At 43.8% G+C, this 25,949-nt stretch overlaps 1 protein-coding gene across 1 annotated transcript in view; it reads right to left on the minus strand.

The window, feature by feature from the left end:
- The window catches only part of LOC138675481 (uncharacterized), a 71,231-nt gene that overhangs the window by 36,383 nt on the left and 8,899 nt on the right, over positions 1–25,949 (minus strand). Inside the window, exons 2-3 of the mRNA XM_069763772.1 lie at positions 18,245–18,372; positions 16,049–16,260 (exon numbers count right to left, since the gene is read on the minus strand). Of these exons, the coding sequence (XP_069619873.1) occupies positions 16,049–16,260; positions 18,245–18,372 (340 nt within the window). The remainder of the gene's footprint in view (positions 1–16,048; positions 16,261–18,244; positions 18,373–25,949) is intronic.

Raw genomic sequence — 25,949 nt, forward strand, 5'->3', positions numbered from 1 at the left:
CCTGAGGGTGAATCTGTGGCTCATAATCTTCGGGGCTGAAGTCCATAAGGGTTCATTAACAGTGGGTGCTGGTTCATTTTCTGTCCTGGAGTGTCTGCGTGGTGGTTTGTTATCACTTGTGGAAGAGGAGGAAGATGAAAAATAAAAGGAGGTGGCATCCTCTCCCTCACGTAATAAAGACCTATCACACGTCGAAATGTTGCATTGTGATGGCGGAATAAACTTTGTGTTTTGGAATTCATCACCCTGGATTGGACGCTGTTTACTTACCTTTACGTTGTTGATCCTCCAAGTGGGTTCCTTGGAACTTGAACGAGCGTCCAATTTAGTGAGTGCCGTTAGCCTTCCTTTTTTTTCTCTGGATACCGCTAAAATCAGTGTCTCTAACTTGTACTGCCCTCAGATTGCATAGCAATAACCTGCTGACAGATTCCCTTTAAGTAAGGTTCATACTCTACATAACCTGGGATCATTTTTAAGTCTACAGGTTGACTGGACTTTTCTCTGCCCCTGTGAATCAATATTAAGAGGGGAAACCCATTTGTTCATGTCTTGGGCACTCTAATGCAATGCTCAAAAATTCACCTCTCCCGAGATTCTGGACTGTCAAAGTAGCCGAGCTGCAATCCCAGGAACAACCCATAGACAGGTGTGCACTGTTCCTGAAAGAAGGCAGCCATTTTTCCTATTTCTAGAAACCCCCTTTAAACTTAATTTAACTATATCTCCATTAGTTTACCTCTACGCTCCATGTAACGTCATGGCTAGGCTATTCTTTGACATGCACTGTAATAAACGTAGCGAGGACACAATTAGCAGGTAGAAGTCTGAGGAGCTCAGATGCTTTAATATACAGAGATTCTTTAACTCCAGCAAGTATTTCGGCATTCTGAACTAAAGTAATACTCTTTATGCCATTTTCTTTCCTGCTGAAACAGGTTTCCATGGAGATAGAACTACTACGTGGCCTTTGTCTGGAAACAATGTCCCCCCAAGGGATCTCATCAGACCAAGCAGAAGTCAAAGATTTTATGATCTGAGCCACAATGTTCTTCTGAAAACCACCTGAAAACTGTTCATTAGTCCAACCAGGCAATTCAATGATTAGAAAAAAAAAAGTATTTGTAATTTCATTCATGGTCTACATTCTCCGTTATGTCATTTATCTACTGAATTCGTTTTTCTGCTGTAGGGGATTAAGCACGAGAACATTTCTGAAGGTTTATATAAATCGTACAAATAACTACTACTGTGCACTCCCAGTGTGGTAAATCCGAGTGTGGCAAAATAGTGAAAAAAATGCAATTTTCCCACTATTCTTTTTCAGTTTTGTTTTAACTGCCTTCATTTTTTGGTAAATATGGCCAGGCAGTATTATTTTTCAGGTCAGTTGCAGTACAGTGATATCAAATTTATAAGGATTCTTTAATACTGTAGTGGTCAAAAAATAATTCAGAATTTTATTAAAAAAAAAAAAAAATTGGGTGGGTTTGTGTCACTATTTTCTGAGACCCAGTCCAACATATTCCAATTAAACAAACCAAAATATTATATTTTTGTATCATTGCAGCTGTGTAAGGGGTTGTTTTTATTTCTTTTGATCACCTTTTTTTCTGATATATTTTTGAACAGTAAATACAACATTTTGATTTCCATTTATTGCATTTTTTTTGAGTAGTGTGGTGGCCAATAAACCGCCGTTCTTGTATTTTGCCACTTTTCTTTCTTATTTGCACTTAATGTATGGTTCAAATAATTTCATAGATTTTTAGACTTGATAGATCAGACTTTAATGGAATTTTAATTTTTATTTTATTTAAATGGGAATGGGGAGATGATTTAAACTTTTATATATTTTTAAAAAAAAAATTACACTTTTTTTTTTTTACTTTATTTTTTAGTCCTTATTATGAACTTGAACTTGCGATTATTTGATTGCTTACACTATATATTGCAAAACTACAGTATTGCAGTATATAGTGAAAATTATGGCATTCTATGAAGTCCACCAACAAGCTGGGCTTCAAAGGAAGACAAAGGCAGACCCCCAGCTGTCAAGATCAACTAAAGATGAACTGTTTGAAATTCAGATTCACTGGCTTTACTGAATTCTCATAAAAAAAAAATATTTGCTAAGCATAAATTTGCTTAGTACAACACTCAAGGGTCTCATAGGACTATAATGAACCTCTTTAATGCACCCTGCGACAAGGGGTAGGCATGGTAGGCACCTGTCTAGGATGCTACCTCTTCCCTACCCAAGGCCTTAGGCATTCAGCACAGTGACAGCTAGGCGCAGGCACACAGGGGAAAAGGGTCAGTCACCGATATCACTCACCACTCTCTCGGCCCGGCCTGTGCCCTGATGGTCAATCTCTCTACTCAATTGTATATGCCTCTATGAGATGCAAATACAATTGATGTGCCATGCACAGGACTGGAACAGAGGAGCTGTAATGCCTCCTGCTGTGCCAGGAATTCCAGCAATCCACAGGCTACTTCCAGCTTGCTACTTGTTGGAGAAGGTACACGCAAGGGACTTCAGATGTCATGATGCAGTGATGCCATCGCACAATCAGGCACTCTCCAATACACTTCATAGAAGAGGAGATGGTGGACGGGGAGCTTGGATTAGGTGAGCGTAAGCGTTTTTTAATTCTAATATTACTTGGACATGAAATGAAGGGCTGTGCAGGGGTACATAAAATGATGGACTGTGCAAGAAGGTCATAAAATGAGAGGCTGTGAAGGGTGACATAAAATAAGGGGCTGTGCAGTGGGGAACAAAATGAGGGTCTGTACAGGGAAGCATGAAATGAGGGGCAGTGTGGGGGAGGACATGAAATGAGGGGCTGTGTGGGGGGCTATGAAATAAGGGGATGTGCAGGGGAATATGAAATGAAGGGCTGTGCAAGGGGGCCATGAAGTAAGGGGATGTGCAAGGTGGGCCTGTGGTGCAGGTCCGCCATCAGGGCATTACTGCCCTGACGAGCGTATGGGGCCCGATGAGCAGAGGGGACTCGCATCGGCCCCCATCTCTTCTGCTCATTGGGCCCCAGCGGCAGGCTTCTGCCTTTGCAGTAACTGAACCTGCGTCCGAGTTGCAGGTTCAGTTAAACTCTACTGCTGTGCGGGCCCGCATGGTAATAGTTAAAAGCCGCCAGGCAATCGGAGGCTGGCTGCTGACGTCAGCGTACATGTCGCCGGCGAATCCGCGCTTGAAATGCCTGAAGGGAACATTGCCACAGAGACACGGGGGCAGGATGGAAATATGGGGGCAGGATGGAAATATGGGGGCAGGATGGAGACACAGGGCAAGATGGAAACACAGGGGGCAGGATGGAGACACGGAGCAGGATGGAGACATGGGGCAGGATAGAAACACGGGGCAGGATGGAAACACATGGTGCAGGATCATGGGGCAGGATGGATACGATGGAGACAGATGAGGCAGGATTATGGAGCAGATGGGACAGGATCATAGGGCAGGATGGGACATCACATGGAGGCAGGATAGGTACTCATGAGGGCAGGATGGGAGAACATATGGCTGGGGCCAGGAATGAGATACATGGGGGCCAGGATGTGAGATATTATTGTCATAGGGGCCAACTAAGGAATATTATTACTGCAGTTATGTATTTATTTTATTTTTTGAGGATACTGTTTTAAATGGGGGGGCGGACATGTTACTGTGCAGATCGACACTATATCGCCTTGTTTTCTTCATCTCGTGTAGTGTAGAAGTTGGGAAAAAATTAAGTAATGTGTTCTGCAAGCAGTGCTCTAGATAACTGTGCTATTTCCTGCAGAGACTGGCCCTGGCTGGAAGAAGTGATGGTGGTCTATGCTGGATGAACATGAGTCACCAGAGAGACTTCACCTAGAGACGTCACTGGTGAGTCAGTGTGTTACCTGTACACTGACACTATACACTGTATACTATATACAGAGGTCCTGTGTATAATGTCACTGGTGATTACTGCATTACCTGTATACTGACACTGTATAGAGGTCCTGTGTATAATGTCACCGGTAATCATTGTATTACCTGTACACTATATACAGAGCTTCTGTGTATAATGTCACCGGTAATTACTGTATTACCTGTACACTATACACTATATACAGATCTCTGTATAATGGCACTTATGGTGATATTAGTATTGTGTTTTTTTTATTAATGATCAGTATTGCAGTATTCAGTCACTATGTGATGGTAATATGTTGCCCAGCCATGGTGTGGCGGTATTTGTTCCTTGTATGTGCTGCTATTTGGTCACTATGTGGTGGTAATATGTGGTCTGGTCATGGTTTGGTGGCATTTGTCCCTTGTATGTGCTATTATTTGGTCACTATGTGGTAGTAATATGTGATCTGGTCATGGTGCGATGGTATTTGTCCCTTGTAAGTGATATTATTGGTCATTTTAAAAATTGAAAAATAAATAAAAATATACCTAAATTGTATTGCCAAAGAAGGAAAGGTATCCAGCAGCAGATCCATCAGTGACAAATTATTTAAAAACAAAAAATCTTTAATGTATACCATGGTTAAAGTTATGGCATAAAACCATTAATTTAGAAAAAAGGCAAGTAACCCAGGAAACTCATGGCCTTACGTGTTTCAAACTGTGTTTCGACTGGTTCTTAATCATAGTTCAGAGACTCGTTTGCTGCTAACATGAACTTCTTTCCAAGGACGGCCATCGGATTCTACTGCGGTGAGCTGGATTTTTTTCCACTATGTTTTTTGTTTTTCTAAATTGTCTTGGATACTTTAACAATCGTTTAACCCCCGGAGCTTTTTTTGGTTTTTCGCTCCCCTCCTTCCCAGAGCCATAACTTTTTATTTTTCTGTCAATATGGCCATATGAGGGCTTATTTTTTGTGAGAAGAGTTATACTTTTGAATGATACCATTTGTTTTACCATGTCGTGTACTAGAAAACGGGAAAAAAAGTGTGGTGAAATTGCAAAATAAGTGCAATCTCACACTTGTTTTTTGTTTGGCTTTTTTGCTAGGTTCCCTAAATGCTAAAACTGACCTGCCATTATGATTCTCCAGGTCATTATCAGTTCATAGACACCAAACATGTCTAGGTTATTTTTTATCTAAGTGGTGGAAGAAAAAGTCGGGCGAGGGCTTATTTTTTGCGTGCCGAGCTGACGTTTTTAATGATACCATTTTGGTGCAGATACGTTCTTTTGATCACCCGTTATTACATTTTAAAGCAATGTCACAGCAACCAAAAAAAAAGTAATTCTGGCGTTTTTACTTTTTTTCTCGCTACGCTGTTTAGCGATCTGGTTAATCCTTTTTTTTATTGATAGATCGGGTGATTCTGAATGTGGCGATACCAAATATGTGTAAGTTTGATTTTTTTATTGTTTTGTTTTATTTGTTATTTGTTTTTTTATTGTTTTTTTTGTTTTTTATTGTTTTATTTGTTTTATTGTATCCTGACGCATCGCTGACCCCCATCATGTGACGGGGACGGCGATGCAAGCGGTTAAACTGGTTAATAGCGGCGGGTGAATTGCGATTTCACCTGCTGCTATTGCGCGCACATGTCAGCTGTACAAAACAGCTGACATGTCGCGACTTTGATGTGGGCTCAGCGCCGGAGCCCACATCAAAGGGGGAGACATGACATGCGCCGTACTAGTACGGGGCATGTCGTGAAGGGGTTAAAGATCTGATTTTGGATTGTCAGCCAGGGCCATCTAGCAATTCTGGCAAATGCCAGAAGGGCCTGTCTGGTTGTGGGCTTCCTTGTGTGCTATGTTGTTAAGAAATCAGAGTCTTCCAGACACCCATTCTTTTAACAGTTGTGGCGGAGCACAAAGTTGTTTCTCTGTCACTTACCCCAACAAGCTTCTTTCTGCAGCCTACTAGAGTCCAGCACTAAGCAAGGAATGTTGGCAGTGCAATGACGTCACTGTTCTGTTTGATGAATCCTGTCATAAATCACACTCTGTGAGTATCTCCAGGCTCTTTATTCACATCATGTCTCAACCTCCATTACATGAATTCCGAGTACAACAACATCCAACAAGTTCCAAACAAAGAATATAGAACACACATAAAAGTAGTGAGACCCCTAGAGGCCACATGAACATATAACATATTGCTACATCCTTTCTCTTTTAACTAGAGGAACAATAAAAGATACTAAACTAATGTATACTATGACAAAGTTAGAAATTAACCTAGTACGTCCAGTTAGATATAATCTTTGAGGTGCGCCGGCTTTTTGCTAATTCTGCCAGCTCTGGTAATATAAGATGTGTCACTTTCTACATCTGGTACATCTGGTAGTTCTTCTGATATTGTCTGTCTCTGGCCAGAGTCCTCACCCTGATGGTCAGCTGTCACTGTTGGTGCCTGACTTGTACTTGCTGCCTCGTTGTTTTGGGTGTCTGGATACTGTTCAAAAGGCCATGAATCATCTCTTTCTTGCGTTTTCCTCAAATATCTTCGATTCCTCCTCAGTCTTCTTCCGTCGTCTGTTAGAGTTTCGTAAGACCGAGGTCCCAGTTTCTGGACAACCTTTGCCTTTTGCCAGTGTTTGTCAAATGTGGTGCTTGGCTGCAGCCGAATGTTGTCATTTCTCTGGAGCTCAGGCAGATCCTTTGCAGATTTATTGTAATAGAAAGCTTGCCTAGCTTGATTCTTCTGTAATTTAGCTTCGATGTTTCCCAGCAGCTTTGGCTCTAACAGATGACACGCAGTTGGTACTAGTGTCTTTGTACGCCTACTCATGAGCCTCTGTGCCGGACTGCTGTCTAGGCCTTGGGTGGGTGTGTTTCTATGATCCAGTATAGACAGATATACATCAGCACCCGCCTGGTTTGCTTTCTGCATGAGTCTTTTGGCCGTTTTTACTGCTGACTCTGCTTTCCCATTACTCTGAGGATATCTTGGAGAAGACGTCTGGTGTTCAAATTCCCATTTCTTACTGAAAGTTTTGAATTCTTCCGACGTAAACTGTGCCGCATTGTCAGAGAAAACGATATCTGGAATGCCATACCTGGCAAAATGGGCCTTGAGTTTTTTAATCACTGTTCTCGCCCTTGTGTCCTGCACCAAATCAACCTCCCAGAAGTTAGAGAAATAGTCCACTGTAATCAGGTATTCTTTGTCATTCCATGTGAACAAGTCTGTTCCTATTTTTGACCAAGGCCTATGTGGAATTTCATGAGGTTGCAATGTCTCCTTTGGTTGCTTATCATTGCAGGATGCACATATTTCACATTGTGCTATGTAATTTTTTATGTGGTCATTCATTCCTGGCCAATAAACTGATTCTCGTGCACGACGTAGGCATCCTTCCATGCCTAAGTGAGAAGAGTGCAATGTCTTCAATATGCCTCTTCTGAGAACTTCAGGTATGACAGCCCTGTCTCCTTTAAAGATGATTCCTTGCTGCACTGACAATTCATCTCTTATGTGGAAGAATGGTGAGACTTCCCTCGGAGCATGCTGCTTGTATTTTGGCCAGCCCTGCAAGATGACAGTCTTTAAACTCTTGAGACTTTTATCCTTCTCGGTAAAAGTCTGGATTTGCTTGACCTTTTCTTTTGACACTGCAAGGTAGTTACACATATTGATGGTTTCAATGTCTTCCTCCTCCTCATTTGTGATAGGAAGGCAAGCTCTGCTTAGCGTATCTTCAATCAGTAAGTCTCTTCCTGGACAGTACCCGATGTCAACATCATATTTCTGAAGTCGCAACAGCATGCGCTGTAGTCTCTTTGGGGCATTCAGTAATGGTTTCTTTGTAATGCTCTCCAATGGTTTGTGATCCGACTGCACTGTTACCCGTCGACCATAGGTGTACTGGTGAAACTTCTCCATCCCAAATACCACAGCCAGTAGTTCCTTCTCAATCTGCACATATCCCTGCTCTGTTGTTGTAAGGGCTCTGCTTGCAAATGTAATTGGCTGTTTGTTCTGCACTAATGTGGCTCCTAGGCCTTTTTCCGAGGTATCACATTGTACCACCAGTTCTCGATCTGGATCGAAATATTTTAGGGTTGCTGTATCTGCAATGGCATTCTTTACTGCTCGGAAAGCAGTCTCCTGGCTTTCTGTCCATTCCCAGCGCACATCTTTGTGGGTTAGCTGTCTCAGTGGCTCACACATGTCTGACAGATGTCTGCAAAATTTTGAGAGATAATTCACCATGCCCAAAAATCGTTGTACTCCAGAAACATCAGTAGGGGTAGGCAAATCTTGTATTGCTCTCACCTTTTCAGGATCCACTTTGACCCCAGTTGAAGTCAGTCGATGACCAATATAGGCCACTTCTGTCATTTTCAATTTGAATTTGTCCAAATTCAGCTTTATGTTTTTTTCTCTGCATCTGTCCAAAAATTGTATTATCTTCTGATCGTGATCCTTGATTGCAGATTTCATATTTTCACCTTCTCCCACTACTAGGATATCATCCGCTATTGTCTTCACTCCAGTAAGTCCTTCCAAAGCCTGCATCAATTTCTGCTGGAATATCTCTGGAGCAGGTTTTAGTCCCATGGGCATTTTCAGCCATTTAAAGCGTCCAAATGGTGAAGAAAATGTTGTCAATAAACTTGAATCTTCAGTTAGGGCCACATGCCAGAATCCATTTTTTACATCACATACAGAAAATATTTTAGCCTTTGATAAATCTGGTAGAACATCATCTAATGTTGGCATTGGGTAATGATTTCGTTTCAGCGCCTTGTTGAGTGGCTTAGGATCAATACATATTCTTAACTTGCCCGATGGTTTCTGCACTATGACCAAACTGCTGATCCAATCTGTGCTCTTATGGACTGGTGCTATCATGCCTCTTCTCTGTAGATCTTGCAGTTCTACTTTCAGCGGTTGCATTAAAGCTACAGGCACTCTTCTTGTAGGTAATCTGGTGGGCTGCACTGTGTTGTCAATTTCTAGCCTATATTTACCTTCAAAGCATCCATCACCTTCAAATACATCAGCATACTCTGCTTTTATTTTCTGCATGTCCAAGTTGTGCTCTGCATTTAGTTTTGGATTTTGTATATCCTGGGCAACTTCAACAGACATAATGTTCTGAGACTGTACTTTTACTAAGTCCATTGCCTGAACTGCTTTCACTCCCAGTAATGGTACATGGTTACCACCCCGTAACACGGTAAATTCAACTCTATAACTCTTTCTGTTACATGGGTTTCGTATTTTTAGCTTACATGTCCCCATTGGTTTCAGAACACTTTTGTTGTACATCACCAGTACCTTGTCAGTTGGCTCAATAGAAACCTGTTTGTTTAGCAGATCAAATGAAATTACATTGCAGCTTGCTCCACAATCCAGCTGAAATCTAATGGGCTTCTCATCCAACAAGAATGTTGCATAAAGCTGCTTGGCATCCTTCACTACTGACTGCCCGACTACATTGACTTTCTCTGTTGTAGACTGCATTTGTAGCCATGTAATGTCCTCTGCACTGTCAGTGTCTGGTGTCACAGTGTGGAGCTGTCTGTACTGTTTGCCTCTTCCTTGCCTGCAGACAGCAGAGGAATGATTCTTCTTGCCACATGACCTGCAGGTTTCCCCATATGCTGGACACTTGGTTTTGTCTCTCTCATGTCTTTTCCCAGAATACTTGCAGTGGACAGTGTTTATAGGGTAGTCTGGTCCTGTCTTTCCTTTCATAGATACTGCATGTACCTTGTCATCATCATTCTCACTGGTGCCTGCCATCATCTTCAGGCTGTGCTTTGTGAGCTCAGCAGCCCTGCAGATTTGCATACATTTCTCTAAAGTCATGCCTTCCTCTCTCAGTAATCTTTCTTTGAGATGACTGTCCTTTATGCCACACACCATTCTGTCCTTGATTAGACTGTCCCTGATCTCTCCAAAGCCACATGTTTCTGCAAGTCTCCTCAGCTCTGTCAGATATCTGTCCACATTTTCACCATCCTCCTGATGTCTTGTGAAAAACTTATATCTTTCCACTGTCTCATTCTTCTTTGGGTCACAGTGTTTATCAAATGCCTGCACAATGTCTGCTAGGAGGAGGTTGTCTGTGTCTGGGAGCAAGGTGTGGGCTAATTCTCTGCCATTTTCCCCAATTAGGTAATAAAACAGCTTTACTTTTCGTTTGTCATCAGTGGGGCCCACAGTCAGATCCACATACAGTGTAAACTCTTCCTTCCAATGTCTCCAAGTCTGGGACAGATTACATGAAGTGACATCCAGTCTCTGAGGGAGCTTCAGACCAGTCTCCATTTTTCTGTACTGTCAGGGAATCTGTACTTACAGTTGCAGTGATCTGTGCAGTTCCAGCCTCATATAAGCTCTAAGAATTTGCAGGTTCTGTGCCCGGCTGCCACCATGTTCTGTTTGATGAATCCTGTCATAAATCACACTCTGTGAGTATCTCCAGGCTCTTTATTCACATCATGTCTCAACCTCCATTACATGAATTCCGAGTACAACAACATCCAACAAGTTCCAAACAAAGAATATAGAACACACATAAAAGTAGTGAGACCCCTAGAGGCCACATGAACATATAACATATTGCTACAGTCACTGCATCTTGCGGCCAGCAAACACTGCGAGAAAGGGTAGAAGAGGGGACAGATGCTGCGGAGGATGAGATATCTCGATTAGGTGAGTATAGGGATTTTTTTCTTTTGGGGGACTCTGGGGGTACCATCACACTATGTAGAGCACTGTGAGTTGGACCATCATAGTATATAAGCAGCTGTGGGGTGACCATCACCATACTATATAGTGTACTGATGGGGGCAGGCCACCATACTACATAGGTGGTTGTTGGGGACCATCATACTATATGGGGGACTGTGAGGTGGACTGTCATACTATTTAGGGGGCCATGAGGTGAACTATCTTTTTATATGGGGGGCTGTTGGGGGTACCATCATACTATATAAGGGCTGTGAGTTGTACCATCATAATATATAATGAACTGGTGGGTGGACCATCATACTATATAGGGGTTTTGGGAGGACCATTGCCCTACATAAAGGGTCTGTTGGAAGGATCATCATACTATATTGGGGGCTATGAGGTAAACAATCATACTGTATAGGGGCTGTGGGGGGCCGTCAAACAGTATTTGGGCTATGGGGGATCCATCTTGGTGTGTAGGGTGGTTGTGGTGGAGATCATACTGTGTGGGGTAGCTGTAGTGGACATTATACTGTATGGAGGTTTATGGGGTACACTATACTATGTTGGTGGCTGTGGTGACCATCAACATGTATGGGATGGTTATGGAGGACATCATACTGTATGGGGGCTGTGAGGTCATCATACTGTATGGGGGGCTTTGGTGGACATCACACTTTATATAGGGGCTTGTGGATGACAATATACTGTGTAGGGGTCTGTGGTGCTTCTCATACTGTATATTGGGGGCTGTCGTGGATACCATTCTGTAATGGTGGCTGATGACAATCTTACTGTGTGGGGTGCTGTGGGGCATCATACTTTGTGTAAGGTTTGTGGGGAAATTATATTTTGTGTGGACATAATACTTTAAGGGGGTCATGAAAGGGGTATCATAGTGAGTGAGACCACTTAGGGTCTTCAGTAAGGGTAAAATAACTAAGTGCTGCAAAAAAGTTGGGCGATATGGGTGATATGCTCTTTGACTGTGATGTGATAGGACTTTTTCTATGGGGCGCCTGCTATTTCTATGTACGCCCCGGCTCAGGGGCATTGTTACATTAAATAGGTACTGAGGGTTAATTATTATAAGGAGGCACAATGGGAGGTTTATTATTTTTAGGGGAAGTAAGGAGTCATTATTATCATTAATATAAGAAAGCACAAGGGATATTTTAATTACTATAACGAGGTAGAGGGTCATTATTATAAGCAAGCAAGGGGGACCATTATTAAAGGAGGCGCAGGGGAATTATTGTAAGGCAGCACAGCTTGTGGTTTATGTTGAGGTGGTAGAATGTGAGGAAAGTCCTGGAAAATCAGTAAGGTGAAGGTGTCTGTGTATTACCTTTGACAGATTATGGATGGAAGAAGATGTCATGGTAGTGTGGACTGAATGCAAAGCAAAAAGGGAAAATGAATAACAAAAATCAGGGAGAACATCACTGGTGAGAACCTGCACAGTGCACACATACAGTTGTGCTCACAAGTTTACATACCCTGGCAGCATTTTTGCTTTCTTGGCCTTTTTTTTCCAGAGAATATGAATGATAACACCAAAACTTTTTCTCCATTCATGGTTAGTGGTTGGGTGAAGCCATTTATTGGCAAACTACTGTGTTTTTTCTTTCTAAATCACAATGACAACCCAAAACATCCAAATGACCCTGATCAAGAGTTCACATACCCCATTTCTTAAAGGGAACCTGTGACCCCCAATATTGAAGGTGAGCTAAGCATCGGCATTAGGGGCTTATCTACAGCATTCTGTAATGCTGTAGATAAGTCCCCGATGTAACCTGAAAGATGAGAAAAAGACGTTAGATTATACTCACCCAGGGGCGGTCCTGGTTCATTTCTAGTCCGATGGGTGTCGCGGTCCGGGTGCAGCACCTCCTATCTTCATACGATGACGTCCTCTTCTTGTCTTCCTGCCTTGGCTCCGGCACAGGTGTACTTTGTCTGCCCTGTTGAGGGCAGAGCAAAATACTGCAGTGCGCAGGCACTGGGCCTCTCTGACCTTTCCTGGAGCCTGCATAGGACAATCCAGTCTTTTGTAAATTATCAGATCAACATATGTCCAATAGTACCTAGGGCACTTCATAATAGAAGCAGAGCGAAATGCGCGTCGGGGCAGAGGGACGCCCGCGAACCTCCACCTATCCATCAACTGGTATGTTTTAACCCATATAATGACTGTAATTATGACACTATAGTGATTGTTCACAGCCATATGTTTAATGATTTATATTTGGGACAATTCCTTTGTAAAAATTTGTATATTTGCCTAAATTGGCAATATTTTTTTTGCGAGTATTGCATTGTTCCATTGGTATGATATTATAATTTTGGTTGTTGAGCGTTCATATTGCATACTGTTTACTTGGGGTTATATTGCATCAGTAATTTTGCTTGTAGGAGATCGTGGGGCAATGAGTCCCTCTTTTTTGGGTCTAGCACCTTCTCTTTATCATGCTTTTATTGATATATAAATAAAGATATATTTTAGTACCAGTGTTGGGACCCTTTGTTTTCACTCAGAGGTTTCCATTGTATGAATAATGATTTAGTGCGGTACATTAAGGCCATGTTCACACGTTCCTGATTTCCCTGCTGTTTTTTCTGCACTAAAAACCGCAGCTCTTGGCAGAAAACGCAGGTGCGTTTTTGGTGCGTTTTTTGATGCGGTTTTTGATGCAGTTTTTGGTGCGGTTTTTGATGCAGTTTTCTCTGCAGAGTCTGTGTGTTTTCTAGGAAGTTTTTTTAGGGTTAAAATGGCTGAAAATACCCTAACCCTACCCTTAACCCTACCCCTACCCCTACCCCTACCCCTAACCCTACCCCTAACTGTAGTGGGGGAAAAAAAAAAATCTTTATTTTATTATTGTTACTACCTATGGGGGTGATTAAAGGGGGGGGGGGTCATTTACCTTTTTTTTATTTTGATCACTGTGAGGTTATCACAGTGATCAAAATGTGCCTGGAACGAATCTGCCGGCCATTTTGGAAGATGGCGGCGCCCAGGGAGAAGATGGCCGGACGGACACCGGGAGGCCCGGTAAGTATAAGGGGGGGAGATGAGGGCACGGGGGGGGGGGCGTCGGAGCATGGGGGTGTGGCATCGGAGCATGGGGGGGTGGGATTGGGGCACAGGGGGGCAGCCACACTCCGCCCACGCACTTCCTGCTGCAGCGGTTCTGCACCACAAACCGCAGAAAACCCGCAGATATTTTTTTCGTCTGCGGGTTTTACTGCGGGTTTGACCCTCAGGCCATGTTCAGTTTTTAACTGCGGAACCGCCGCGATTTTGCCGCTGCGGGTCCGCAGCTGTTTTCCATGCAGGGTACAGTACAATGTGCCCTATGGAAAACAGGAACCACTGTGCACATGATGCGGAAATTAACTAAAAAAGCCGCGCTGAATAGCTGCGGTAAAAAAGAAGTACCATGTCACTTTTTGCGGAACTGCAGCGGTTCTGCACCCATTGACCTCCATTGTGAGGGTCAAACCCGCAGTAAAACCCGCAGACGAAAAAAATATCTGCGGGTTTTCTGCGGTTTGTGGTGCAGAACCGCTGCAGCAGGAAGTGCATGGGCGGAGTGTGGCTGCCCCCCCGTGCCCCAATCCCACCCCCCCATGCTCCGATGCCACCCCCCCGTGCTCCGACGCCCCCCCGTGCCCTCATCTCCCCCCCTTATACTTACCAGGCCTCCCGGTGTCCGTCCGGCCATCTTTTCCCTGGGCGCTGCCATCTTCCAAAATGGCGGGCGCATGCGCAGTGCGCCCGCCGAATCTGCCGGCCGGCAGATTCGTTCCAGGCACATTTTGATCACTGTGATAACCTCACAGTGATCAAAATAAAAAGAAAGGTAAATGACCCCCCCCTTTATCACCCCCATAGGTAGTAACAATAATAAAATAAAGAATTTTTTTTCCCCCCCCACTACAGTTAGAAGTAGGGTTAGGGTTAGGGGTAGGGTTAGGGGTAGGGTTAGGGGTAGGGGTAGGGGTAGGGTTAGGGGTAGGGTTAGGGTATTTTCAGCCATTTTAACCCTAAAAAAACTTCCTAGAAAACACACAGACTCTGCAGAGAAAACTGCATAAAAAACCGCACTAAAAACCGCATCAAAAACGCACCAAAAACGCACCAAAAAACGCACCTGCGTTTTCTGAAAAGAGCTGCGGTTTTTAGTGCAGAAAAAACAGCAGGGAAATAAGGAACGTGTGAACATGGCCTCACAATGGAGGTCAATGGGTGCAGAACCGCTGCAGTTCCGCAAAAAGAAGTGACATGGTACTTCTTTTTTACCGCAGCTATTCAGCGCGGCTTTTTTAGTTAATTTCCGCATCATGTGCACAGTGGTTCCTGTTTTCCATAGGGTACATTGTACTGTACCCTGCATGGAAAACAGCTGCGGACCCGCAGCGGCAAAATTGCGGCAGTTCCGCAGTTAAAAACGCACTGTGTGAACATGGCCTAACCCTTTTTGTTACACTGGTTGAGTTATTTGGGACAAACCATTGTGATTGAAATGTCCAATAGTACCTAGGGCACTTCACAATAAACAACCAATCCCATATGAAAATGCATACAGGATAAAGAAGAGATCCCAAAAATAATATAAAAAACAATATTTTATTAATCACTTATTAAAAACCACATATAAAATAAGCAAAATGCCGTTAGGGGACGCTAGAGCACACCATGAAAAAAATGTATTCAAGGGGGAATGATATGTAAAAAAATACAATAAAGGTATTAAAACATACCGAAATAAATGGGGAGCAAATTTATTTCTCGTATAGTCCAAAGACCTCAATAATACATGTTAATAACATCTTGTTCATACCTCATTATTCCTGAGGGATTTTTGGTTACTATTTTTATACAGATATATTTTCAGCTATATTTATTTATATTTCTATATATGGGTTTTGCAGATGTTATTAAAATGTATTATTGAGGTCTTTGGACTATACGAGATATAAATTTGCTCGACATCTATTTCGGTATGTTTTGGTACCTTTATTGTATTTTTTACATATTATTCCCCCGTTGAATAAATTTTTTCCATGGTGTACTCTAGCTTCCCCTATCAGCATTTTGCTTATTTAATATGTGGTTTTTAATAAGTGATTAATAAAATATTGGCTTTTATATTATTTTTGGGATCTCTTCTTTATCCTATATGTATTTTCATATGGGATTGGTTGTTTCTTTTGTAAATTATGTATAAAACTAAAATGCTTCACGAGTGGTGAGAAATCATGGCATTAAACTGCACCTAGTAGGCCACAGCAGTAGATGGAAAACTATCAAGGGCTGTATGTAGTGATGATAGGGTTCTAGGTATAATAACAGTGATTGTAGCATGGCCACTGACCTGCAACTCCTTCACTGCTTCCGCCAGTTGTCTAACTGCACTTTCCTCCAGGGCGTTATCACTGAGAAGCTGGGATCGCAGATCTTTAATCTGTCCTCTAAGATTGCGAGCAGTTTCCTCAGGGTCCCAGCGCGTTGCTGAAACTTTTTTTGATATTCCTCTGACACGATCGGCTACTGACAGAGCAGAGAGAATTTCCTTCCCAGACAAGTCTGAAACAACAATGATAGCCTTCACAACAATGATAGCCTTCACAACAAGGATAGCCTTCACAACAAGGATAGCCTTCACAACAAGGATAGCCTTCACAACTTTCACACCCCACAATGCCTCATGGGTGGCACAGATGGGGTAGACGTGTGACACATGAGGGTTAGGAAAGTAAAAAACTTGACAAAGGCCACTCCGGCTGAAACGTATTCCTGTGATGGCAGAATAAAGATTTTTCATGAACACTTTTCACCTGGAATGGATGCTGCTCCTTTTTTTCCTTTTATGACTATTGGTCCCGTTGGATCCTGGGACTTTGGAGCGTGCACCCTTCATCTGAGTGCTGTTGGTTGATTGCCTTATACATGAGGGTTAGGAATCTAACTAGTATGTGGAACTACGTATATTGGACGGAAGGTCCACTTCTGTCTGTCTGTAACGGAAATCCCACGTCGATGATTGGTTGCGGCCGGCCAGGCGCGACCAATCAGCGATATTGGGGCCGAATTTAAACACCCCTTCACTTTTTACTATTGATGCTGCCTATGCACCATCAATAGTAAAAAGATATAATGTTAAAAATAATAATAAAAAAAACAAAACATGATATTCTCACCTTCCGGCGCCCCCGGAAGCTTTTCCCGCTCCTCACGATGCTCTGGTCCCAGTAATGCTTTGCGGTAATGACCCCAGGTGACGTAGCGGTCTCGCGAGACTGCTACATCATCACGGGTTATTGCCGCAAAGCATCACTGGGAACGGACCTGGCGGGAGCATGGCTAAGGGCCTGGTCTTGATCTGGGGGCTGCCGGAGTATATAACTATTTTTTATTTTAATTCTTTTTTAACAGGGATATGGTGCCCACACTGCTATATACTACATGACTGTGTTATATACTATGTGGGCTGTGTTATATACTGCGTGGGCTGTGCTATGTACTGCGTGGGCTGTGCTATATACTGCTTTGGCTGTGCTATATACTACGTGGGCTGTGTTATATACTACATGGGCTGTGCTATATACTACGTGGCTGTGCAATATACTACGTGGCTGTGCTATATACTACGTGGCTGTGTTATATACTATGTGGCTGTGCTATATACTATGTGGCTGTGCTATATACTATGTGGCTGTGCTATATACTATGTGGCTGTGCTATATACTATGTGGCTATGCTATATACTACGTGGGCTGTTTTATATGCTATGTGGGCTGTGTTATATGCTACGTAGCTGTGCTATATACTACGTGGCTGTGTTACATACTACATGGCTGTGCTATATACTATGTGGGCTGTGTTATATGCTACGTGGGCTGTGCAATATACTACGTGGCTGTGTTATATACTACGTGGCTGTGTTATATGCTACGTGGCTGTGCTTTATGCTACGTGGGCTGTGTTATATACTATGTGGGCTATGTTATATGCTACGGGGCTGTGCTATATGCTACGTGGGCTGTGTTATATACTACGTGGGCTGTGTTATATGCTACAGGGCTATGCTATATTTCTCTGCTGTATCTGTGCATCTTGAATCATGGTATGTGTTAAAGGGGGGGCCCACTGAGACTCTTTCGCCCGGGGCCCTCAAAAACCTGGAGCCGGCCCTGGCGTCACTGATTGGTCGCACCCGGCCGGGTGCGACCAATCAGCTACAGGCACAGTCTGGCCGCGAATTGGTGCTGGATTTGAACCACGCTTCGCTGATCGGTTGCGCCCAGCCGGCAGGCCGAATCCTGTGTATTCATTGCATTATTCTTAAATCTTCATAAATAAACTACATTCATACTCTAGAATACCCAATGCGTTAGAATCGGGCTACCATCTAGTATTTCCCTAACCAGATAGAGCCCTGGAGGCAACATGTTTTTTTTTACATCATTAAAAAATGGGCAGGGCTCAATAACATTAAGTATCAAAAATGTTATGTTTCTATGGAATACTAGATTTTTGTTTAATAAAACATATCTTTGGTCAAATTTACCTTCAATGTTCAAGCAGGTAAGTAAAATAGTCAAGCTGTTTCCCTCCAAGGCTTCTTTTAAAAGTAATGGAAGTAATCTTTCGTTTCGTTCAGTTTTTTCTAAGACATGTAACAGTGGCCATGTGCTGCTAAAGGGAGCAAAGGATAATCATTACATGGATTATAAGAGGTAGTACCAAGAGCAAATGAAGAACAATGCTGTTAGGAAAATCAAGAGTTAAAAGTTACAGCAAAATGGATTTCCAAGAGATGTTCTCATAGTCGGGACAAAAGGATGTTTGTAGATTTGGACTTTTCAAACACCTCTTTTTGGGATAGAAACTGCGATCTTGGATTTATACAGAACTTGTGGGTTGAGACAGTGCAAGACGGCATAGTCGCTTCAAGTATCTTTTGTATGATATCTAACATTGCAAGAAGTTAATTGCGCAAATTGATATTAACCAATAAGAAATAGACAAGCATATCTGAGTGACTATATTGTGTTCCTTTATGACATAACCTCCCAAGGCCTCTAATTGCCTAATTGCGTATTGACTCCGTAACGTGTTGTGTGGCAGTGACCCTTGTTACAGCTAGGGGGTGCTGTCTGTTCTCCCCAGGATGCGCACAGAGGCGTAGTGAGGCCATGAGGGGGCGTTGTAGTCGTAGGTGTAGCTGTGATTACAATTGTTAAAAGCCCTGTAGTATAGAGAGTTGAGTCTGAGGAGTCTCAGGTGTGTTAGGGCCAGAGTGAGGCCTAACAACCCACAACATACACAGTGGTGCTGCTGTCCACGATGACTGGTCACGGATGTGGACAGGTCTTGTGCCCGGAGGTGAACGGAGGTAGACTGTCCTGTGCCCAAAAGAAGGACTGGCGTGTGTCACAGCTGCGGACAGGAGGATGTCAAGGTCTGTGTATGGCTGTGAGTAGAGACTGTGATACAGCAGTGCAGCAGTGCAGGTTACCCACGGAACTAGTCAGAGGAGGACTAGCGTGTGTAGTGACTGCAATCTAAAGGATGCTGTTATGAACTGGTGTGAATTGAACATTGATAATATGCACTGAAGTTATATGCTTGGAACATTTTCTGTGTGAAGATAACGCATTAAAGAGACTTTTATGTTTGGACTTTGTGGGTCACCGCCTCATCACTGGCTACCAGTGCTCTACAGTGTTCAGTAGTTGTTTGGGGATTGCCGCTATCCTGTTACTTCTATTTCCATCTTCTGCTCAGACTTTCGTGATTTCCATCATTTGCATCTGCTCAAGTTAACCCATCGATTGCTGCAAGCTTAACAAACTATTACAACAATCTACTTACATTACTGCATTTTCTGCTTGTTATCTTGCTGCAAGCATCAAGAACTGTTTTTGAGACTATTCTCACTATGTCACCATCTGCTATGGATTGTATAAACTGCATCTGCTCTATTTAACTGATCTGTGGCTTCGTGTGTTTACAGCTTCACTTATTTTTCTGCAATCCAGCATAACCTATTGTCCAACTACTTGTTGTTCTACATACCTTCCAACTTGCCTTGAGTCCATGTGTCCACCCTGACTTGCGACTTCATTAATCAACCTCACCAGTTGAGCCTAAGAGAATACTCATGTCATGGATTCCAAAGGTGCAGCAGCAACACCATTGCCATTGGATATGGAAGATATATCTGGACTGGTTTTGAAACGTGCTGTGAGACAGCAGGAAATTTTCCAGGATGTGCAAGACATCTCAGCCCGTATGTATGTGTAACACCCCAGGGTCCTGGTTATTAGTGGCATGGCTTTCCTCACGGGGAGAGTGATGTCACGCTTGGAAGCGAGGGAGGATCTTCTTTATCAGGTAACCACAAGCATACAACATATTCACACTTCAGGCCAGAAGGGGGAGCTCTGATCCAGCTTGTGGGTGGCTCCCCTATATATATATTCTGGTCTGGAGAGAAAGCCAGTTAGTTCCTGTCATAGAGACAAAGGGGAAAGAAGCAGAGGGGCCATGCAGCCACAAAAAGGTGCTGCAGCTCCTGTGTTTGACAGAGACAAACACAGAAAGATGGAGAGATTTGTAGAGAGCGTGCAGGAGAGTGAAGCACAGGCGAGTGACAACTGGGGAGGACAGCTGCGATTAGGCTACCTCTCTGAAAAGCGCAGATACCGGTAGCTGGAAGACCGAGGTTGTGAGGGACTCTAAGACTTACAGCAGAAACCGCAGGACAGCTGAACTACATGTAACCTGTCCACCCTAATACCAAGGAGACACAGTGGCACATAGAGCCTGGGTCATGATAGAGACTCTGTAAAAAGGCTCGAGCCACCTGTCATACGGGTTTGTGTCCCACCTTTAAGGAGGACAGAGAGAACTGTGAGGACCTTGCCAGAAGGCATAGGAAGTAAGGGACTACAACACCACCGCACTTGTAGGAAGGCTTCTAACTCCACCTGGTAAAGGGGACTCTGAACTCACTTCCAAGCCAGCCAGACCCTGCCTGTACCGGTGATCTTTTGCCCTGGACTGTGGTTGCCTGAAGTCTTCAGTAAACCAGGTAAAGAGACTGCAAATCTGCGTCCTCCGTTCTTTACTGCACCACTCACCATCCTTATCTATACACTGGGTGCCCTGGGGACATACTTCACCTGTGGGAAGTTATACCCTGTAAAAAGGCTCAAGTCACCAGTCATATGGGTTTTGTCCTATCCTATACGGGGGACAGAGAGAGAGAAACACCATATCTATGAGACCCTTATGTGAAGCCATAGGCAGTAAGGGACTACACCACTGCAGTGCAAGGGAAGGCTATTGATTTCCACCTGGACAAGGGGACTCTGGACTTGCCTCCAAACCGGCCGGACTCTGCCTGCCCTGTGATCTGGTGCTCCGGTCTGTGGATGCTGAAGTCTTCAGTAAAAGGTAAAGGGACTGCAACTTTGAGTCCTCGTTCTTCTCTGCGCCTCTCACCATACCACCATCTACACACTGGGAAGCCCTAGGGATATACTTCACCTGTGGGAAGGCTTACCATCTAGCTGCCATAACATCACCCTAGTGGACCCCTTTAAGCAGCTTCGGTCACCCTGACCGAATACCACAAGTGGCATCACGAACATAAACCCTATCCCTTTAAAGACCTTTCCCTTTTATACGGAGGACCCAGGGTCACGGACCGGGTCAGCCACCATGACATCCCCCTGTGAACCGCAGGACCACGACCCCTGGGGGCGCTCCACACTCAATACTTGGTTGGAGGCTTTTTTGGCATCAATTACTGCATCAATGCGGTGTGGCATGGAGGCGATCAACCTGTGGCAATGCTGAGGTGTTATGTTAGCCCAGGTTGCCTTGATAGCAGCCTTCAGCTCGTCTGCATTGTTGGGTCTGGTGTGGTGAAATCTATGGGGTTAAGATCAGGCGCGTTTGCTGGCCAATTAAGCACAGTGATACTGTTGTTTGTAAACCAGGTAATGGGACTTTTGGCAATGTGGACAGGTGCCAAGTCCTGCTAGAGAATTAAATTTCCATCTCCAAAAAGCTTATCAGTAGAGGGAAGCATGAAGTGCTCTAAAATTTCCTGGTAGACGGCTGCATTGACTGGTCTTGATAAAACACAGTGGACCTACACCAGCAGATGACATGGCGGTGTTGTGGAAACTTCACACTAGTCATCAAGCAGCTTAGATAGTTTGTCTCTCCACTCTTCCTCCAGACTATGGGACCTTGATTTCCAAGGTCTAGTGTGAAGTATAACAGACCGTTCTTCCTTGAATTGGATACCTCTTCCATTGTTGTAAGAGTAGTTATTGCACAAAATTTTCAATATTCAATTTGTAGCTGTGACATCTTAGCTATAAAATTAGCCCTTTGGGAATGGTGGCACCTACTTGAATGAGCTGTTACCTATATTCAGATATGGCTTGGTGATGTCTTTTCTCCTGGTTTGGGTTCATCCTCACCTCCCATCCTGCAAAAAAAGCTACAGGTGTGGAATTCTATCCAGATTTTTGACCCATGTGATGCCTCTGAAGATGCAACATAACATGTAATTATACCTGAACCTATCCTTGCTTCAATTTCTTTTCCTTCCAATTCTCCACCTAACAGTCATTATCTGGTCTCAAAAGCACTACACCAGAAAGTCTTATCTTGGGCTCATTCTCCCCTACTCTCTGGTCATCCAGGAGTTAAATGAGTTTCTGAACTCACTCTCATTTCTACTGGTGGCCCAAATGGAGACAAGACTTCAAAGCATTTGTAGCATCTTACATCAAGTGTGCACATTTCAAACCCTCAGGGTATGTGCACACGTCCGGATTTTTCGCGTTTTTTTTGTGGATTTTCCCAATAAAAACGCTATAAATCCGCATAAAAAACGCTCAAATTATGCATCCTATCATTTAGAATGCATTCCGCATTTTTTGTGCAGATGTATGCGTTTTTTTCCGCAAAAAAAACGCAATCCGCAAAAAGAATGGCCATGCTCATTCTTTTTGCGGATTTTCTGCGGATTTCATGCATTCAGGAAAAAAAAAAAAAACGCAAAAAATCCGCGCAAAAAACGCGAGAAAAACGCGAGAAAAACGCGCGGAAAAAAACGCGATTTTCTGGCATATTTCTCCGGATTTTGTCAGGAAAAAAACCTGACGTGTGCACATACCCTTAAGCCTACCTTTCCTATGCCACAACAGCCCTGGGACGAGATCTCCAAAAACTTTGTTACAAATGTTCCTGGGGTGCAAAAGGACACTATTTCCTGGGTTGCAGTGGGACGTTTCTCCAAAATGTCTAATTTTGTTCCATTATCAGTTCTTCCATAGGTTCATAGTTGGCCCAAATAGTTTTCAAAGAAATTTTGTGGTGCTGATGGCTAAGTCGGGCGCTAGATAGCAATCATCCACCTTACGCGAGCAGTCATAGACAAGGGAGGGGATAATTAATGAATGACTTTCATACATCAACACACACGTTTACAAGTGTACACTAGCGCATGGCTGTGCGGTCATGCGCACCTTATATAGCTGCAGCAACTACAGGACCTTCCAAAAAAGGACCAATGGGAAACTGCCACAGAAGTTGAGCACCTTCAGGACCTTCTTGGAGGACCAATGGGAATTGCTGCAGTATCTGAGCATGTGACCCTAGATATCCAAAGAGAGATCTTGTCCTGGGCATGCTCAGAAGGGGAAAAGAAGGACTCTTGTCCTGGGCATGCTCAGAAGGGGAAAAGCAGGACTTAGTCCCAAAAGCGTCTGCTCGCCGCTGCCCAGCACTGGCTTCAATGGCAGAAGCTGGAAAAGCAGCAGTAACCCTTTGCACAGAGTGAGACTGAGCATGACGCTGGGACCGACGTCTCCGCTGAGCAGGCTCCACTGCGGCAGAAGAAGAATGGGAGACCGCAGCGGAGATGGCCCGAGATTCCCCCTGTGCAGAGGTGGGAGCTCGACCCCTAACAGCAGCTTTGTTAATACACTTCACTCAGTGAGCGTAATACCTATGAAATGTATTTTGACCAAAATTACATAAACATTGCCTCCTTGCTGCCTTCTTAAAACAAATTATGCCTCTTGGGTATCTGCTTTAGAAAGTACTAACTCCCCCTTAACAAGTAATGATGCATTTTTAGTGCCATCCGTCACAGAAAAAACTTTATCTGAGTGGGTGAGGTTACACTAGAACAGAAAACTCAGCTCTGCTATATCTACATTACACAAAACAGGTATTTTATGAAAACTACACCAAGCAGCCTGGTAAGCTATAAATCCCCTAGAATCAGGCTTTCTTGTCCTATATTGTGCTGGTAAGATTATATAGCAAAAACCTGCTGACAGAATCCCTTTAACGGCATACTTTATATAATTTAAACACCTACATTTTTGTATATATATATAGAGCTTTTTATCAATCAAGCTGATCCTGGTGGAGAGAAGCTAGTGTTGACCCGCCAGGTGACTAGTCTCCTCATTGCCGACTCCTTATTAGACTAAGATTTCTTTGCAAATCTGCTACATTAAAGCACCACTCCTGTTTTTTTCCAGAGCTGTAGTGGCATTTTAAATGCAAGTCCTCTGCCTCTGGCCATATTCTCACCCTCCGACATCTTCACCGTTTTTCGTCACAGCTCCAGTCCCACAACGCTCAGCTTCTGATTGGCCGGAAGTCAGAAGCTACATCACATGCTCTCAATGCAAGTCTTTGAGAATCAGAACGAGGCGTTCATAAATTTGTATTGAAAAGTGACCTCTGGGCAGCTCCATGAAACACTGGACCTGTCAGCAGGTCACTTTTTGCAAGAGACCAATGCAAAATTGGCTAAAATCGAGAACAAGCGCTATGTAGCATTTGGAGAGCCCCTGATGTGCTAATCAATAGAAATCCCCCACAAATGACCCCATTTTGGAAACTAGACCCCTCAAGGAACTTATCAAAATGTGTCGTGAGTAGAGATGGGTGGACACCTGGATGTTCGGGTCTGGCGGATTCGGGCGAACAGTTACACAAAGTTCAGGTTCGGGTACCAGAACAGAACCCGGACCCCATTCACTTGATTGGTGGGTCCGAACGTCCAGTATTTGCCACACTGTCATGTGCATGACAGTGCGGCAATCATCACCACCAGTCAGACAGCCGTGGTTCCCACGCTGTCAAAAGACAGCGGGAGTGGACAGCTGTGATCAGAGGTATAAAGTTTATCTCCAGTCACTGGTGTAAGCTCCCATCATCCGACACCTGCTGCCGCTAATAACAGCAAGGGCAGGAGCAGCTGATGGGTGTATTCGTTAGTTGGCTCCTGCGCTGTAAATAAATAATTTTTTTTTTTAAACTGTGTGGGTTCCCCTGTATTTTTGATAACCAGCCAGGCAAAACTCACAGCTGGGGGCTGCAACCCTCTGCTGTCAGCTTCAACAAGGCTGGTTATCAAGAATAGATGGATCCCCACGCTATTTTTTAAATTGTTTAAATAAGTAATTAAAAAAAACGGCGTGGGGTCCCCCCATTTTTGACAATTAGCCTTTCTGAAGCAGACAGTTGGGGGCTGGTATTCTCAGACTGGTAAGGGGCCATGGATATTGCCCCCAGCCTAAAAATAGCAGCCCACAGCTGCCCAAAAAAGGCACATCTATTAGATGCACCAATTCTGGTGCTTTGCCCGGCTCTTCCCACTTGCCTTGTAGCGGTGGCAAGTGGGGTTAATATTTGTGGGCTTGATGTTACCTTTTGTATTGTCAGGTGACATCAAGCCCACGGATTACTAATGGAGAGGCATCTATGAGTCTCCTATCCATTACTAATCCTATAGCAATATGGTAAGTAAAGACACACCCAGAATACAGTCCTTTATTAGAAATAAGACTAAACACAGTTTTACTTTTCTATTTAAAAATAACAAACACAGTTATACTCACCAAAAGCCTAATTCCACCGAACCCCTCGTTCTCCTGTAATAAACCAAAAATAAAAACAACAATATCCCTCACCTCTCCGTCGTTCTGTCCCACGCAATAATCCATGTCTAGGGGGAAAACAGTTTTTAACTTGGACAGTGACAAGATGCGACTGTCCAGGCTGAGAACCACCGGTGACTGAACTGCTGTGAGCACAGCCTCATTGAAAAATTCTCACGGTGCTAGTGGGGATCTCACCGAGGTCATGGCAGTTCAGCCCGGCAGGGAACGCAGCCTCAGTGACCGGAGGTAACCTCGATGACGGTCACTGAGGCTGCGCTTAAG

The sequence above is a fragment of the Ranitomeya imitator genome, chromosome 4 (genome assembly GCF_032444005.1).
Source record: "Ranitomeya imitator isolate aRanImi1 chromosome 4, aRanImi1.pri, whole genome shotgun sequence".
In the NCBI taxonomy this organism is placed as follows: domain Eukaryota; kingdom Metazoa; phylum Chordata; class Amphibia; order Anura; family Dendrobatidae; genus Ranitomeya; species Ranitomeya imitator.